Below are 17,403 nucleotides of genomic sequence, written 5' to 3'. Positions count from 1 at the left end.
AGACCCCTTCCTGGTCACCTCTGGGTGCCTGGCTCCGCCCATGGCCTGAACCACCGTGTGCTCGTGATACCTGGTTACCGGGTGACTCCCCATTTGGCCCTAAGAGGCAGAGGTCTCAGCTTACTTTTCTCATTTACTATGCTTAACAAAATAGAGTCTATTTTCTTCTGGGGTAAATTACAGAAGCCAGATCGTGGGATTCCATATACTTATGTAGGCATTTTCTTTGGACACAAGCGTAAAATTCCAGTATTCCCAGCAAAATATATGAGCATAAAAGCTTACATTTTTCCAGTGTCTGCTTTCCTGCAGCCATACACTTCACCAAATCCTCCTCGTCCGATGATCCTATGGACGCTGAAATCATTCATGGTCAACTGCGAAGTGGAAATACAAAACAGAAACGTAAAACTGAATAAATATTAGGCGTTTGTTTTCATGCAAAACATACATAGTTGTTAAAATGGCAATTCTGACGTAGGGATCTGCCCCTTCCGAGAGTGATTCCTCGAACTGAGAGATGAGACGCACAAGGCGGCAAGACTTTCTAGAACCTTCTTCTGCTCCACTCTCAAAATGCACAAAACAGAGGCAAGTGGGAAGATGACAGAGTGGGAGTCAAGTGTGACTGTTTTTTCAGTCTCATAAATCTTAGATGACAAGACACATACCTTGAAGATAAGTGAGCGTGAAATTTCTAGTCAAAATGAAAAGTGACCTTAGCTAGCCTGAAGCCAAAAGTCTGGGAAGGGTCCAGCAATTCCAGGAACCGTCACGGTCGAAGACAAGTGTACGTCAAGGGCTTCTGTGTTTTCATAACAGTGGGCCATACGATGAGTGAACGCAACGGATGCTGGCCACGTGAATTTTTTATCGATAACATCAGTGAACAGAGAGGACTCGTGCTGGGCATGTGAGCATGAACAAGACTAAGTGCGAGCAAAGCACATACAGAGGCTTTATTCATAAGCGTTTTCCTTTTGTCAGTAGCCTCTCAGTTATGTCCTGCTCCATAAGCGGTTTTAATAGCACTTGACGGAACAGAAGAGACAGCGCGTCCTACGTTCATGGTGAGAGGCCGTCGGACAACAGCAAATGCCTCCTCGTTTATGTATCCTGGCAAGGTAAGGGTCAGATTCTTGAAGGGTTCCCCAACAACCCTTCAAACATCACGGCCGCGGCCCAGGTGGAGCGTTTCACCCAAAAACTTCATGTTTGATGCTCAGAGGACACGGAGACATGAGGACACCAGGTGTGAAGGAGCATAAGCATAACAAAAATCCACAGCAGACATAAGGGATTTTTAAAAAATGTGTCACTGCCTCTTGCTTCTAAATCCTGCCAGGAAATGTGATAGAAAAGGAAAGGTGAAAAAAAAGAAAGAAAGAAAAGAAAACCTCTTCTTCCAACAGTACCATTCAAGTAAAAACCTCAAAAAAAAAAAACTCCACTTGATTATTTCTTTTTCCCAATTGCAAACCTTTGTGAAGGGAGAACATGAAGAAGGTAAGAGAGGCCATACAATGAAAAGTGCGTCCTGACAGTGACGTAGGTGATGTCCTGGAATTACAGAGAGGAAAAGCTAAAAGAAGAGGAAACGCTAAGAAAACACACGTGAGAAAGCAGCCTGCGTTTGACGGTTGCTTTGAACATTCTCAAAACAACAAAAAAAGAAGATGAAACTTGGATTTAGGAGAAGACGTCATCATTTTTATTATGTGACTACATTTAATAAGAAGAAAACGAAAAGGGACGTTAGCAGGATGGCGAAAGAAAAGAGCATACGGGAATTACTTTCTGTAGACTTGTATATTTACTACTATTTCCGTTAAAGGGTCAATGACTGCTTAAAATAGCCTTTCTTAAATAAATAAACACATTCTTGTATATGAATATGAATAAAAGAGAATACAAACGCCAACATTTACAATAGGGTACGGGAGGATGAATTGTTCCTACATAAAGCTGTAAGAACGACATCTGGCAGTGTATTGCCCATGGGAGTTTGTTCCAGAATGAAATACTTTCTCACGAAGTTAAGCCAGAGGAAGTTTTTACTTAAAAAAAAAAAACAAAGAAAAAGATGATACTCACATGGATATTTAATTCTACGTTTTTCCACTGACAAAATCTAGTGAACTTGTCACTAAAAGAGAATATAAATAATTACCAAAAAGTTAAATATCAAATTAACTGGATTTAAAGAACAACGTTACCAGATAAACTAGAATTGTACCATTTTGTTGCTTCTCAAACAGAGCAAGTTTTCTTAAACATTTTTTCATAAACTCAAAGGCCTGAGCTTTCTCTTTTAATTGCCATTTTGCTGTGGTGACATCTTTATCACACCAGCGGTGTCCCAGAGAAGGATAACACGAGCCACCCAGGTCATTTAACTTTGATAATGTATTTTATGCAACCCAACATACCAAAAAATTATCATTTCAAACAGTAATCAATAAAATTATTAGTGAGATAGTCTATATCCTTGTTTTTATATGACGTCTTTGAAGCTCAGTGTGTATCCTGCAGTTATAGTCCATCTTAAGTCAGACTAGGCATATTTCAAATTCTCAGCAGCCACATGTGGCTAGTGGCTACCACACGGGACAGCGTAGCTCTAAATGACAAAAACCCATGTTTATAAATAATTATAAGAGTAGCGAGCACTCAGATGGTGCCTCGCATGTGCCAGGCTCTGCTCATGACTCCCGCCATCGACTCGATGACCGGACACGCAGATGACGCCCCTTTACAGCTGAGAAGACCAAGGCGTGCTCAATGTCACACAGTGAGAGAATGGTGGAGCCCGACCGAACCCAGACCAAGTGCTGCCTCTCCAAGTTACACACAGCGTAGGGAGCAGCCCTGAGACCAGAACCGGAAGAGCAGGAAGTCACACGGCACAGATGTGCTCCCACAACCCACTCAACTGCTGGATGAGTGACTTTTCATCCATGAAGTAAGAAAAGTATCTATGCCATCTCTGTTTAATAAAGATGCTATTTTGATTACTTTTCTTATTAATGAGCACCATATTTATACGGTGTTTGTTTTTAAAATTTTCAAAAGAAATGTTTTCTAGATTGAATACTCTGTAAAAGCAAGGAACATTCAGGGGCCAGCCCGGTGGCACAGCGGTTAAGTGCGCACATTCTGCTTCGGCGGCCCAGGGTTCGCTGGTTCGGATCCCAGGTGTGGACATGGCACCGCTTGGCAAGCCATGCTGTGGTAGGCGTCCCACATATAAAGTAGAGGAAGATGGGCATGGATGTTAGCTCAGGGCCAGTCTTCCTCAGCAAAAAGAGGAGGATTGGCGGCAGGTGTTAGCTCAGGGCTAATCTTCCTCAAAAAAAAGCAAGGAACAATTTTTGTGATGGTTGGCCATATAGATAGAGTATTCAGGGTTCTTAGAATGAATGAATGAATGAATGAAAGAAGAAGAAAGAAGAAAAGGAGGGAGAGAGGAAGGAAGGCAAGAAGGGAGGGAAGGAATTTTAATGAAATGCAACTTAGCGGTGTTATCAGCACTATAAGAGAATGCCCAGGACATCCACATACCCAATTCCCTGGAGGTTTCATTTAACATGCCTTCTAAACATCTTTCAAAAATATATCTGAGGCTAATAATTAATCGAAAATCAAAAGCAGAAGAATTCTTTGTAATTACATAGCGTCTTTTCTCAATGAATCTAAAAGGACTTTTAGAAAGCACATCCTCAATCCTCCTGACACTTCCATGAGGTTGGTAAAATTAAACTATATTTTGAGAGTTTCTGAGAGTTGTTTCAAACCGTTTGTTGTTTTAAAAAAGATTGGCCCTGAGCTAACATCGATGGCCAACCATTTCTTTTCTTCTTCTTCTCCCCAAAGCCCCCCAGTACATAGTTGTACACCCTAGTTGTGGTCTTTCTAGTTCTTCTATGTGGGACGCTGCCTCAGCATGGCCCGATGAGCGGCACCATGTCTGTGCCCAGGATCTGAACTGGAGAAACCCTGGGCCGGCAAAGCAGAGTGCACGAACTTAACCACTCGGCCATGGGGCCGGCCCCTCAAACACCTTTTAAAGCAGGGTGAGTGCACAAGACACAACCACATTGGGGTGTACTCAGCGTTTGTGAATCCATGACGGTCACTGTTAGCACAGCCGAGTTAACTGATACAGGCACAGTCAAAAGTTAGCGTAAGGGAAGCCATCTTATAGGAGAAAGTCATGTTGGACTATAAAAAACCCTGACTCACCAGCCCCTTTGAACCTTTGCTTTAGTTTGCCTGGATAATTCAGGGCCTGTCTCCAGGGTGGAGGATGGGCAGGCTCTGTCCATTTTACAGCCCCTCCCAGGTGCGATAAGATGGTAACTTTGTTCTTTTGAGTTCCCTAGAAATGTGATGGCCTCTGGACAGAGATTCCACGCTGATACCCACAACAACAGAAAGCTCTGATGTGGCAACTCCCAGTCTGCGACACCAGGGGGGCTAGCCTTCCTAACGCCCTCCCTGACAATCCATTGGCCTATATAACTGCTTCAAGATTCTGTGCCCCTCTTAAGAAAGTGCTTTCAGACATTAGTCGGCCACCTTCCCTCTTGCTAGCAAGCTGTAATAAAAACCCTTTCTCTCCCACCACCTTGCCTCTTGTCCACTGGCGCCTCTTGCGGAGGGCAGACGACCCTGCTCGGGCGGTAACAATACTTTGAAATTCACTTGCTTGTTGGACTAACCCATGCTCTCTTTTCTCACGGATGCAGGGGTTCAGAGCTGGAGACAGTGGGTGGTGATCTGGCACCTTTTATAAACTTTCAAACTAGTTGCGGAGGGCTAACAACTGGGGAAAGAGAAGGGCCCTGTTGGCCAAGAGAAGAGTCAAGGAGAACCAACTCTCAACCCACACCCTGCTCCAGGAAGACACCCCCTACCAAAAGAAAGAACATCCTCACACAGATATGTTGCCCCTTCAGTGTGGGTTTACTGTAACAAGTTCTTCTCTAGCAATTACAGATGGTCCCTGGGTGTCCAGGCTCAGTCACGCGTCCATGGGGCTTCCTCAAGCCCCATGCCTAGTCAGCACCTAGTCACCGGAATGGGCACTTCTTAAAAGAAGAGGACCAGCGGCTGAGAAGAGAACAGAGCCTGGGCAACAAAGGGCTCAGCCAGCCAGAGCCCTTGCACACGACTTGGGAAGATGCAGAAAGGACTGGGGTGCAGTGAGGGTGGGGTGGATAAGCGTTTTTAACTCCGAGCCCTGCCTCCGGCTCCAGACTGTTAAGCAGCTGAAGTTCACTCCCTGACGGAGGACCACAGGCTCATCCAGAAGACGGAAAGCTTCCCCTCCTGATCCAGCCGTGCCTGCAACTGGTCCCCTGCTCGGCTCAGGAGAGGGGAGAGCCGAGCCCCTGCGCGGCGGGCAGCTGCCTCTTCATGAGCACACAGCAGGGCAGTGGTCCAGGTGAGGCTGGAGGCTGCGAGGTCCTATTTATGGGGTGCGTGTGCTTTTCAAAGCTGGGACTCGAAATTCTTGGATAATGGATTTTTTTTTCATTCTAATTTGAGAATGTATTAACACAAAAAGAACCCAAAGGGGGATAAAAATGAACAAGTTGACTTTAAAAATAATTCAGTGACATAAAGCAGTAACTGTCGCAGGAAATCCAGTGTGCGTACAGCCAGTTTCCCTGGCGTTTCCTGTGACAGTAACAGTGAATGGCTGATTCAGTGGGAGAAAATGACCCACGCAGGTTTGCCTGGTGGTGAGCAAAACACACAGTAAAGAGTTGGAGAGCTTTCCCCCAATTTTAATTCCCATCCCCATTTCTCCCCTCTCTCTCAAGAATCATACACAAGCTAGGCTGACCTGAGTTGGGAAAGGCCAGGTTTTAGAACCAAGAGTGACGGAGTCAGCCCTGAGCCAGCAACCCATCCCCTCGGTTTGATTCTGCTGCTTTTTGGCAAAGTTTCCGCTCTTACTCAGAAAAGTGGAATCATCTGTATGAATATTAGTGACTCTACTCGAGGACAAAATTCTCTCTTGAACTCTAGTTAGAATCACAACACAACTTTTTTTTTTAAATTACTTTAGTTCTGCGAATAAGTGGAGGAAAAAAATTGCAGTGAAGCAGCGTTTGTTCTTAAAGGGCAATTACTGAACAGCTGCAGGCTGCTCCGGCGAGGAGATAGTCAGCACGTCCATTGTCTAGAAATTAGCCGAGTTGATGGCGAAAAGTCCAGTCGGTGTGAATGCAGATGGAATTTTAGAACTTCCCATTCCGACAGGGCATTATCACAGAGAAACAGGGGACTGAAGAATGGACAGGGAGGTGCCTGCAGAGGATGTGAGCTGGACCCATTTATAGGCATCATCAATAATTTCCAGAATTTTCTGTCACAAACATGCTCTATAGTTTGAACAACCCAAAGGCACTTAGTGATTTATTTTTTTTGATGAAGATTAACCCTGAGCTTACTACTGCCAATCCTCCTCTTTTTGCTGAGGAAGACTGGCCCTGAGCTAACATCCACATCCATCTTCCTCTACTTTATATGTGGGACACCTACCGCAGCATGGCTTGCCAAGTAGTGTGTAGGCCCACGCCCAGGATCCCAACCAGTGAACCCCGAGGCCACCAAAGTGGAACATGTGAACTTAACCACTACACCACTGGGCTGGCCCCAAGACATATTTATTAGGTATATTAATAACATATATGTGACCACAGACACTTGCCCATATCCTTAAGTTCTATGACATAAAGAATCAAGCGCAGGGCTGTCCTACTCCGGGGGCATGTGATTTCAAAGTGCAAACAAGTGAATTAAATACATTATAGAGTCGTGTGCTTGGATTAGCAAAGGTGTTCCAATGAGCTTCTGTTAGTATAAGGTGCCCTAGTCTATTTGAATTTTAAAGCATTTTGAAGCTAAAGAACTAAAGGTCAAAAAAGAAGTTAAGCTCTAAAATTCTAAACAATAACGTAAGCTGTTGAGGAAACAAAGGAACACAAAGCCTGGTACACAGGACGTGGTTACTAAGCACTTGAACGAAGAAACACACGTTGGAAGGACAGCGCCTAACGGGTAAAATGAAGTTTACCTATGCAACGCAAGATTTTATACACATACAGTATACTAACGTGTCAAATATCTCGATGAAAAAAGATTTTATATCTATACATGAAGTTTCATACCTTTCCATAAATTTTTGAAAAATGTTGCCTCGAAGACTGTCACAAATTTCTTCTATGTATGGCTGGAAAGGAGAGAAAAGAAATTGCACACTGCATAAATAGCAAGGTGTTAAAGTGGAAAACACAAATCGGTGAGACCCAGACCAGGTGGGACTCCCAGGGACGCGCTCCCACCGCATCTTGCACTTGTCCTTCTTGGCCCTTGTCCAGCTTCGCGAACGGATTCATTGTCACAATTATGTAATAGTTATCTACGTCACTTAATGGCACGTTCCACGAAGGCAAAGGCAGGTCTGTCCTGCTCACCGCTGCATCCTTACAGACTTGTACAGCTCCTGGCAAGTCATACCCGCTTCTTAAATGACCAGAGCTGGCTGCACGGGCGTGCGACCTGTGCATCCCATGGGGCTCGTGCTCAGAATAGCCCAGGGCTTGGTCTGGTGCCCTGCTGACGTCATCTTGAAATTCTCAGTCATTTCTGAACAGGGGCCCACATTTTCATTTTGCACTTGGCCCTGTAAGTTACGTAGCACAGCCTGTAAGCTAAAATCAATTGATTGTGATTATTATAAATGATCAGCATTAATACTGAGTCTTAAAGACTAAAACTCTTTAGTGACATTTTTCTTTATTGATTTTCTGCTTCTTGGAATCACAGAGCTAAAGGTAACCAGAGGGGAGAGTTAACTCCGCTCCTCATTTTTCACATAAGGAGGCAGCCGCATGGCGGGCAAGCGCTTCTCCAGAGTCTCTGAGCAAGTTCATGGCTAAACCGGGATGCGGGCAAGGGCTCCTGGCTCACGCGTGCAGTGCTCTCCCCTCGTGGGGGAACAAGCTCCTTCCATTGCACGCTGCTTTACACATTACCCAAGAAACTGCATAAACTTCTCTTTTCCATGTGAACTTTAAATCTATAAAAACATCAAATACCAACCTGTCACGGTTCAGCCTTGAGTCAATCTGATACTTTTAGAAAATGTCTTGAGACCCTACACTCACTGAATGATGCAAATTTAACGTTTTCTGTGTCTTCACAGATCATCCAGAAATTTTGCAAAAAAGAAGGACCAGATCGTGGGAGCATCCAAAGCAAGTGACAAGACCAGGAAGTCTGCAGAAGCCACAGTCACCAAACACAGGCTGTGAGACACCCACAGCTCTGTGGGGCCTCACTTCCTGTGGCAAAAAGGAGACTCAGGGCCAAGCCAGCCTCCGCCACCTTGCGGGACTGTCACTGTCCCGGGCAGGGCACCGAGACTGGTCACTCAAACCAACTGATTCCCTCCTTGGTAAAAGGGGAAGCGGAACCCTCTCTCTCAAGCTCTTTCCAGCTCTTAGACCCTATGTTTCCATGATGACATAGAACGTCTCTTAGCCGAGTCCTCTAGATGCGAAAGCTGAGGGCCACAAGTCTCAAGCGGTCCAAGAGACATCGAAAGACAAAACCGATCAAGTGCTCAAAGTTCTATGAAGAAGCTAAATTTGTATACTGCAAATTTTCTATTTACAAAAACTATTATGTCAATTGAAATTTTTCTTTCATATTTTATCAAAAATCCCCTACGTTCTGCTAATAAAATAAAAGACAAAGGTCACTAGAAGTTCTCAAGACTGCACATAATACACCATATTGCCACTTTTCACCAGAAAGAACCACAAGATATGCTAAGTAAACGGTGCAAAAGCCAGAGTTCAAAAGGGGCACATGTGCAAACTGCTTCAGCTCTCTGATTCCCAGGGCCCTGATCTGTAAAACAGGATAGCATATCTAATTTGCAAGGCCACTGTGAGAATTAAAGATCAAGAACGGTGAGAGCTGAGCACCGAGCCTGGCCCATTGTGGGCACCCAAATGTAAGCCAGGACCCCTCCCAACCCTTGTCGCCAAATGTTGCCTATGCAGTTACTTATTTATAATGTCAATTTTGCGAGCAAAAGAATTTAATAAAAAGCATTTTGTATTTACTTTCAGAGCATTTTTGTTTCACTACCTTCTTCTCCTTGATAAGAAATTCCAACTCAGGCCTCACACTTTCTGATATCAGAATATATTATAAAGCTATGGTAACCAAAATAGTACGGTGCTGACGTAAAGGCAGACATTACAGACCAAAGGAACAGAACAGAGTCTAGAAATAAATCACACATCTACGGTCAACTGATCTTTGACAAGAGTGCCAAGAACACACAAAGGGGAGAGGACAGTCTCTTCAATAAATGGTGTTAGGAAAACTAGACACCCACATGCAGAATGAAATAGGACTCTTGTCTCACACCATATGCAAAAATCAACTCAAGATGAATTAAAGACTTCAACGTAAGACCCAAAACCGTACAACTATTAGAAGAAAAGATAGAGGAAAAAGCTCTTTGACATTGGTCTGGGCAATGATTTTTTGGATATGACACCAAAACCTCAGGCAACAGAAGCAAAAACAGACAAGTGGGATTGCATCAAACTCAAAAGCTTCTGCTCAGCAAAGGAAACAATCAACAGAGTGAAAAGGCAACCTACGGAATGGGAGAAAATATTTACAAACCATACATCTGATAAAGGGTTAATATCCAAAACATATACGGAATTCAACTGAAGAGCAAAAAAACAAACACTTGGTTAAAAAATGGGCAAAGGACCTGAGTAGACATTTTTTCAAAGGAGACATACAGAGGGCCAACAGGTACGTGAAAAGTGCTCAACACCACTTATCATCAGGGAAATGCAAATCAAAACCACAAGGAGATCTCATCTCATACTGTAAGGGTGCCTTTTATCAAAAAGACAAGAAATAACAAATGTTGACCAGGATGTGGAGAAAAGGGAAGCACTGTGCACTGGTGGCGGGAATGTAAACTGGGGTAGCCGTTACGGAACACAGTATGGAGGTTCCTCAAAAAATTAAAAATAGAACTGCCATATGATTCAGCAATCTTACTTCTGGGTATAAACAGTGTCTAGAAGAGACATCTCTCTCCACTCTCACATTCATCGCAGGATTATTCACAACAGCCAAGTGTGCATCAATGGATGAGTGGATAAAGAACATGTGGGACGGATGGATGGAGATATATATATACACGTTACATACACATAATGAAATATTATTCAACCTTTAAAAAGAAGGAAATCCTGCCATTTGTGATAACATGGATGAATGAATCTGGAGGACATCATGCTAAGTGAAATAAGCCAGACAGAAAAAGACAAATACTTTATGATCGTAGTTATATATGGAATCTAAAAAAAGTCGAACTCATAAAAGCAGAGAATGGTGGTGCCAGGGCCTGGGGCGTGGGCGAAATGGGCAGATGTTGGTCAAAGGGTCCAAACTTCCAGTTAAGCAGGATGAATAAGTTCTGGGGATCCAGTGTACAGAATGGTGATACAGTTCAAGACACTGTATCGTATACTTGAAATCTGTTTGCTAAGAGAGTTGATCTTACGTATTCTTACCAACCACAAAAAAAAGTAACCATGTCAGTTGATGGATCTGTTAATTAGCTTGATTGTGGTAACCATTTCACAATGTATACATTTATCAAAACATCACATTGTGAAAACACTCACTTGAAAATCTATCTCCACTCTCACGTCCATTGCAGTATTAGTCACAATAGCCTAGATATGGAAATGACCTAAGCGTCCATCAACGGATGAATGGATAAAGAACATGTGGGATTTATATATATACAATGGAATATTATTCAGCCATAAAAAAATGAAATCTTGCCATTAGTCACAACATGGATGGATCTCGAGGGCATTATGCAGAGTGAAATAAGTCAGAGAAAGACAAATACCCTATGACCTCACTTATACGTGGAATCTAAAAAAAGAAACAAGCTCACGGATACAGAGCAAAGATTGGTAGTTGTTAGAGGCGGGAGAGGGGGATGAAATGAGCGAAGAGCGTCAAAGGAACAAACTCCCAGTTATAAATAAATGAGTCACGGGGATGTAATGTACAACATGGTGACTATAGTTAATAATACTGTATCACATATTTGAAAGTTGCTAAGAAAGTAGATCTTAAAAGTTCTCATCATATGAAATAAAATTTTGTAACTACATATGGTGCTGGATGTTAATTAGACTTATTGTGATGATCATTTCGCAATATATACAAACATTGAGTCATTATGTTATACACCGGAAACTAACATAACGTTGTAGGTCAATTATACCTCAATCAATAAATAAGTATTTTAAGAAACAAAACAGAAACATCACGTTGCATATCTTAAATCATACGCAATATTTGTCAGTTATACTTCAATAAAGCTGGGGAAAAAAGAAACTTCGACTCAAAGAACTTCAATGCACTTTATGGCTAATGCACCTCGGTAAACAGGGCATTCAAAGGTGTAACTTCTATTTATACTCCGGGTCACTGTGTTCTGATGGTACATGTCACTAATTCACTCCTTAATTTAATCAACTTAATAATGACTATTTCTTTCACCTAATAAGAGTACCACCCATTCTATACCTATTTTACCGAAATACTATTTTCATTTAATTTTTTATGAACAAATCAGGAAAGTGTTTTTAAAATATATACTGAAGAAGAAGCTTCTAAATGAACGTTCCTTGAAGGCACGAATCTTGAATCTTGGTGGTCTTCGTGTCTCACCTGGAATGTTTTGTTGTTTTTTTTTAATGTTACTTAGGCTCCAGGAAAAGTTCAAATCAGAGTTGTGAAATCCACGTACTGTGAGGTGTAATGTAGCAACGTGAAATGTGATTGACAGTAAGACAGTCTACGAACCACGTCAAAGTCCGTTGAAAACTGAAATTCTGACTCTAAAATACCATGGAGACAACAAAAAGCAAAAATTCACGTTGCGCTTTTTGAATGTAAAATAGGTGCTAATAGCTAACATTTATGGAGCATTGTGATGGGCAGGCTCAGGGCAAAGCAACACACCGTGTACTTTCCTCACAGAATCCTCGAGGATCCCTCGGAGGGAGGGAGAGACAGCCCACTGTCATCTCCACTTTACAGAGAGAAAAGTGAAGTTAGGAAAAGGGCAGGAGCTCGCCCAGGGTCTCTGGGCCGTGGCCCCAGGATTTAACCCAGGTCAACGGATTCAGAGCCCAAGCTCATAACCAACTAGACTACACAGACAGGTCCCACATTTTAGGAAAAGTCCTAATTACCTAATTACTTTAATTAATTAATAGTAATTATTTTGGCAGACATGTAACACTCAATTTGTTCTATATCCAAATGTTCTGAGAGCCAAATTAGTATTTTCTTTATAGAATAATCAGATTCATTTTGTATAAATAAATCCTATCCTGAGACACCAAAGCAGAAATCAACTCACTTCTCTGTAAAGAACTGAACAACCCAAGAAAAGGATAAATTAATTCTTTTCATTGATGAAAATCATCACATTACTTATGGCATTCCTTCCTACTTCTTATAACCAAGGGACATAAAAGGTACAGTATCCATTTGAAAACCTGACCATGTCCTTGCAAGCCGCTGCCACCTCTACAGAAAACACACAGGACAGAACAGGCTTCGCGAGGAGGTGAAACCATCACAGCTGAAGGGCGGCCGCTACGTGGGCCCTCCAGCTGTGGATTTAGCTTTCCAAATCTAGTCGTTTAGATCTCGATGTCTGTGTTGTGTTCAAGATAGGAGGAGCCAAGGCAAATCCATTGCTCATCACGACTCCAGGGTCGTAAAACCTTCACTCTGGATGCTTGAAAAGGAATCTATTTCACCTGCGGGATAATCCCCATGGGGAGCGACACCTCTCTCTACAAAATAAATCTTGTCCCTGCTCATCACAGGAGCCTGGAATGACAAATGGCACCAGGCTTTCTCCTCCAATGTCTTGTCTTGACTAATTTATAGAAAATAACGTTACTAGAAAGCTCTGTGACCTTTTTCAGGAAAGTCCTTATGCAGGATGTTGGCATAAGAGCACATTTCAATGAGAAGACAAACAATATTAAAGTTCAATTGTTCCAGATAACGCTCCAGATAAGAACACGGGTTTATACATCAATTCTTCAAGTACATTCACACATGCAGGGAGAATGTCACCAAGCCCAACGGTCAAGCAAATTAAAATGTTTATTTGGAAATAATTTTATCTTACCTGAAAAAGAGTTGATGTCACTTGCTTCTTGGATAGATGACTTTGCACGTGTTCTACAGCTTGCCTTGAGAATGGCTTTTTAAAAATCAAAAACAATATTTTTTCCACAAATAGAAAACGAACAAACCTCTGTATGTTATACAACATCACAACAGATCATTTAACACAACCATGACTACACAGTAACCTATGATAATTACATTAACACACATTCTTTAAAAGTCTACTGAATATCGTGGGCCATCCAAACAGCTGCTCGCTCCTCTGAGCTTCCAGAGCTCTCAGAGGCCACGTGGGGAAGCCTGAGGGCATCTGATGGACACGTCTAATTCCACAAGAGTTCAAGATGAGGGTGATGAAAAAGTATAAAGAATCTTATCGTCACCTTATTAAATATATACATCCCTCAATTAGCTGGTAACAGGGTCCTAAAAATGTAAAATTCCTACTATATAAGATAAAATGAATGCATGAAAATATACTTAAGAATTAAATGCCAGGATGACAAAGCTAAGTCAGGGAGGTAAAGGGCTCTGGTTAAGGAAAGTCTTGCTGTGTCCACAGCTGAGGGGGACCAGGTCGAAAAGGATGGAACCTACACTGACAAGAACTACAAACTCTACTGTCCCCTAAAACTTCAAATTATGCCTTCTTCAACAATGCACGAGAAAAGCTTAAAAAGCACATCCTACTGCTGAAAACCCTCTAAATTTCTGAGCTACACAAAAACTAAGTTAACGGAGGCTTTCCCAGTGACTATCTGGCATTTTCCAAAGTTCAGCCATTCTCCAGCAAGGGAGCAAGCAAAGAGCATCAACGACTAGCTCTAGCTCAGAAATCTTTCTACGACAAGGTAGGTGGGAACAACAAGCATCATATGCTACAAGAGGTATCACCTTTAGCCACAGTTATTCAGAAGCCAGCAGGAACTGTAAACAGCACAATAAATACAGAAGCACTAACATACATCATTATCCTGACCAGCGCCGTCCAATCGAGCTTTGAGCGCTGATGGAAATGCTGTGGGTCTGTGTTGTCTGATACAGGAGCCACTGGCCACATGTGGTTATTGATCACTTGAAAGGTAGCTCATGAGGAAGTCAGGAATTAAATTTTTATTCCATTTGATTTTAATTAAATTTAAACAGCCACATGTGGCTAGTGGCTACCGTATTGGACACAGCAGGCTAGGACGATTAGCAGACTCCTTTGGAAAACAGTCTTAATGTAGAGAGATTACAGGGGAAATTTTCATTATTAATTATCCCACTCACTCCTGGTGGAATGATTTCCTAGGAAGCTAGTTTATCCTAACGGCCGAGTTGGAGTGTAAATCTGACTTACAAGGGGGAAAAAAAAATGATCTCAGCCATTATTTAACTATTAATGAACAAAATTAACATAATAAGTATAACCCTCCTTATTGATTCAAACAAACCATTTAAGATTCATATTTATCACTATTTGATTAGCCTAATTGTTAACATATAGATAAGTTAAAAATGATAAAGCTTAATTTCCTTCAGAAAGTCTAGATTGGAGATTAGCCTTGTATTCCATTGATCTGAATCAGCTATTTCATCAATTTTTGCAGTGAAAGCATCTGCTTCTGGAAGTGTGCATGGAGCAACAGATGCTGGATCTGCATTAACAGGAAACAAACGACAAAGGAGAAAAAGGAGGTGTCACCCTGGATGAAGACTGTTTAATTTTTAAACACCTCCTCCTGTTTTGCTTTCATTCTGCAAACACTGAAGGCTGTCCCATATTTACCCACATAAAGTAACAGAATAAAAAGTGATACTCACATGTGAACAGGACAGCAGCTCCTTCATGATGTAGGTGTCATAAATCTGTCGACTTCTACCAAGGCGATCTTCCTCATTCTCAAGCTTTTCGTACTCTTTTATCTAGATTTTTTAAAGTTATCATCATTAGGAATGTCTTCCCAGAAACTCACTTTATTAAAAGATATTACTAGTCTTGGCAGAAACCACTTCCACATGAGATCAAGCAAATGACTGAGCCGGCTATCCCACAGGAAACAACTACTTCTAATGTCGCAACAACGCAGTTGGAATCATTTAAATCCAACTTGAAAGATACAAATGGATATTTTCCTAAGATAAACTTCGTCATTTAAATTTAGAAACACAATATTAGGAAACAAATACTGCCATGGTTACAATTATCTTACAATATACCAGCCATGGACCACTCATCCATGCCAATTCTCCTTTCCAAAGAAAAAATAATTTAAATTTGGCTGTACTTCAGGTCTAAAAGTTATGATGGGGATCGTTCTCACTCAACTACAGTGTTACAAGATGAACAAGAGGGAAAAATATATGGTGAGGATTCCTGCAGAGATATTTTTTAATCAACTAAATATATTGGAAAGACATTAACCCACAGATAAAAGCATTGGTTTTTCAGGTTGGAACCTCATCTGCATATAAAAGTATTAACAGAAAGGTTACTTCAAAGGGTATTATTTTGCTAAGTTAGCGAGCCAAATAATTAAACGTGCCTTAGGAATACCTGCCTTATGTGGAAATAACGCCAATCGCTCTCACCCGCTAACAGAAGCTCCTGGATCAGAGAAGTGTTTTCATTTATTTACAGAAATACTTTTAATCCAAAAGACAAGAAGAGAATGGAAACGCAAATGAAATATGGAGCCAGCTGGAAGACTGCAGGAAAGATCTTCAATATAATGACTACTTCGTATGACTTATTTTGGGGAAAAAATTGTTTCTCACAGGTAACCATTTATTACATTGACTTTCATAATATCTGTGTGCTCTTTATTCTGCTCTGATAAAAGGTGGGGCCAACCACTCCTACGGGAGAGAGTATGAACTGAATACAACAAAGTTACCTTTTTACTTTATAGTGTGGGGTTGACAGTTTTGAAATCAAAACCAGTGAATCCTATAGGAATTTCTGACAGAGAAAGAGCACAGTCGGCAGGGCGAGGGGGATGTGAAATGCCGAGGTCCTTTATGAAGGCTAGCTGGTTCAGACACTGAGAAATTACTGGGATCGTCTTAATTGCCCTGAAACACCATCAGTGTCACACTGAGATGCCTGAAACTTACAAGTTGGGGGCTTAGAACAGAATCTCCTTGGAACAGACAATAAAACCTGACAAAGGCAGGAGACTGGAGTAGGCCGATACCCCATCCAAGAGGAAAGGACTCTTTTCACACAGAAGCAATCCAACACTGTTGGCACAACCAAAGGACCTGGGCCTAACCATCCTGAGTCAACTCAGGGGAACAAGTCTGAAGAGTCCAAACACACATCAGATCAAAGATGGCGGCCGCAAGGCAACAGACGCCAGACACCAAAATCTGAAGGAGAGTCAGGAAATGAACACAGGACTCTGGCTTGGTTGATTTCTTGTGTTGTTTTGCTTTAGGCAGATCCAAAGGTTTGTGTCAGAATGCTAGGACAAAACAGGCCGACTGCTAGTGAACCAAAGGCAAGTGCTTCTGTCTAAACATACGAACAAACTCAAGGAATGAAGCCTTCACAGAATTAGCATCCTTGAAAACAAGTGTAACGACACGTAAGTCTATGTTCCAGGGGGCCTATAAAGCAGGTTGACGTCTAGTTAAACAAACGCCAACTCTACGAAAGTAATTCCAGAAAATTCTCATTCCTCGGCCAAAGGATACTCTGAACCACAATACTGGCTTTATTAAGAGCCCTGGGGCTCATAAACTCCAACTTGAACAACAGAAAAGGCAGGCAAAGTAAGAGCCTAAAGTATCAATGGGTGTCATTCAACATTCACTTGCTATTACGAGTAAGACCATTAATTAAAGAACGTGCAGTCAACTATCGATTTGCTCTCGACAGGACATCCTTACTGTAGCATCCACATAGAAAATGCCACCTCTACTTCTGGCAGTCAGGTTGTCTGGGTAACCTGAGCCGTCAGAGGGCTGAGGTCAAGGTGGAAAGTGTCCCGTTCAGCAGAAGAGAAGCATCGTCACCAATGATGAACATTCACTGATGATACAGTCGCTTTCTGCTTTGATGGTTACAAAACTCAAGGCTGAACATGGAGCCTAAATATCTGGAACCCTAAGAGCAAGTGC

At 42.0% G+C, this 17,403-nt stretch overlaps 1 protein-coding gene across 5 annotated transcripts in view; it reads right to left on the bottom strand.

Annotated features, from left to right (window-relative positions):
- Window positions 1–17,403, bottom strand: part of GRK3 (G protein-coupled receptor kinase 3) — a 131,601-nt gene that overhangs the window by 47,848 nt on the left and 66,350 nt on the right. For all 5 annotated transcript variants that reach the window (XM_070516290.1, XM_044775667.2, XM_044775670.2 and 2 more), the window contains 5 exons: window positions 15,103–15,204; window positions 13,295–13,369; window positions 7,182–7,243; window positions 2,095–2,146; window positions 286–377 (listed from right to left, as the gene is read on the bottom strand). In XM_070516290.1, the coding sequence (XP_070372391.1) occupies window positions 286–377; window positions 2,095–2,146; window positions 7,182–7,243; window positions 13,295–13,369; window positions 15,103–15,129 (308 nt within the window). In that variant the 5' untranslated portion in view covers window positions 15,130–15,204. The remainder of the gene's footprint in view (window positions 1–285; window positions 378–2,094; window positions 2,147–7,181; window positions 7,244–13,294; window positions 13,370–15,102; window positions 15,205–17,403) is intronic.

This window comes from Equus asinus, chromosome 8, assembly GCF_041296235.1.
Source record: "Equus asinus isolate D_3611 breed Donkey chromosome 8, EquAss-T2T_v2, whole genome shotgun sequence".
Classification (NCBI taxonomy): domain Eukaryota; kingdom Metazoa; phylum Chordata; class Mammalia; order Perissodactyla; family Equidae; genus Equus; species Equus asinus.
This window is presented reverse-complemented; position numbering and strand designations above follow the sequence as displayed.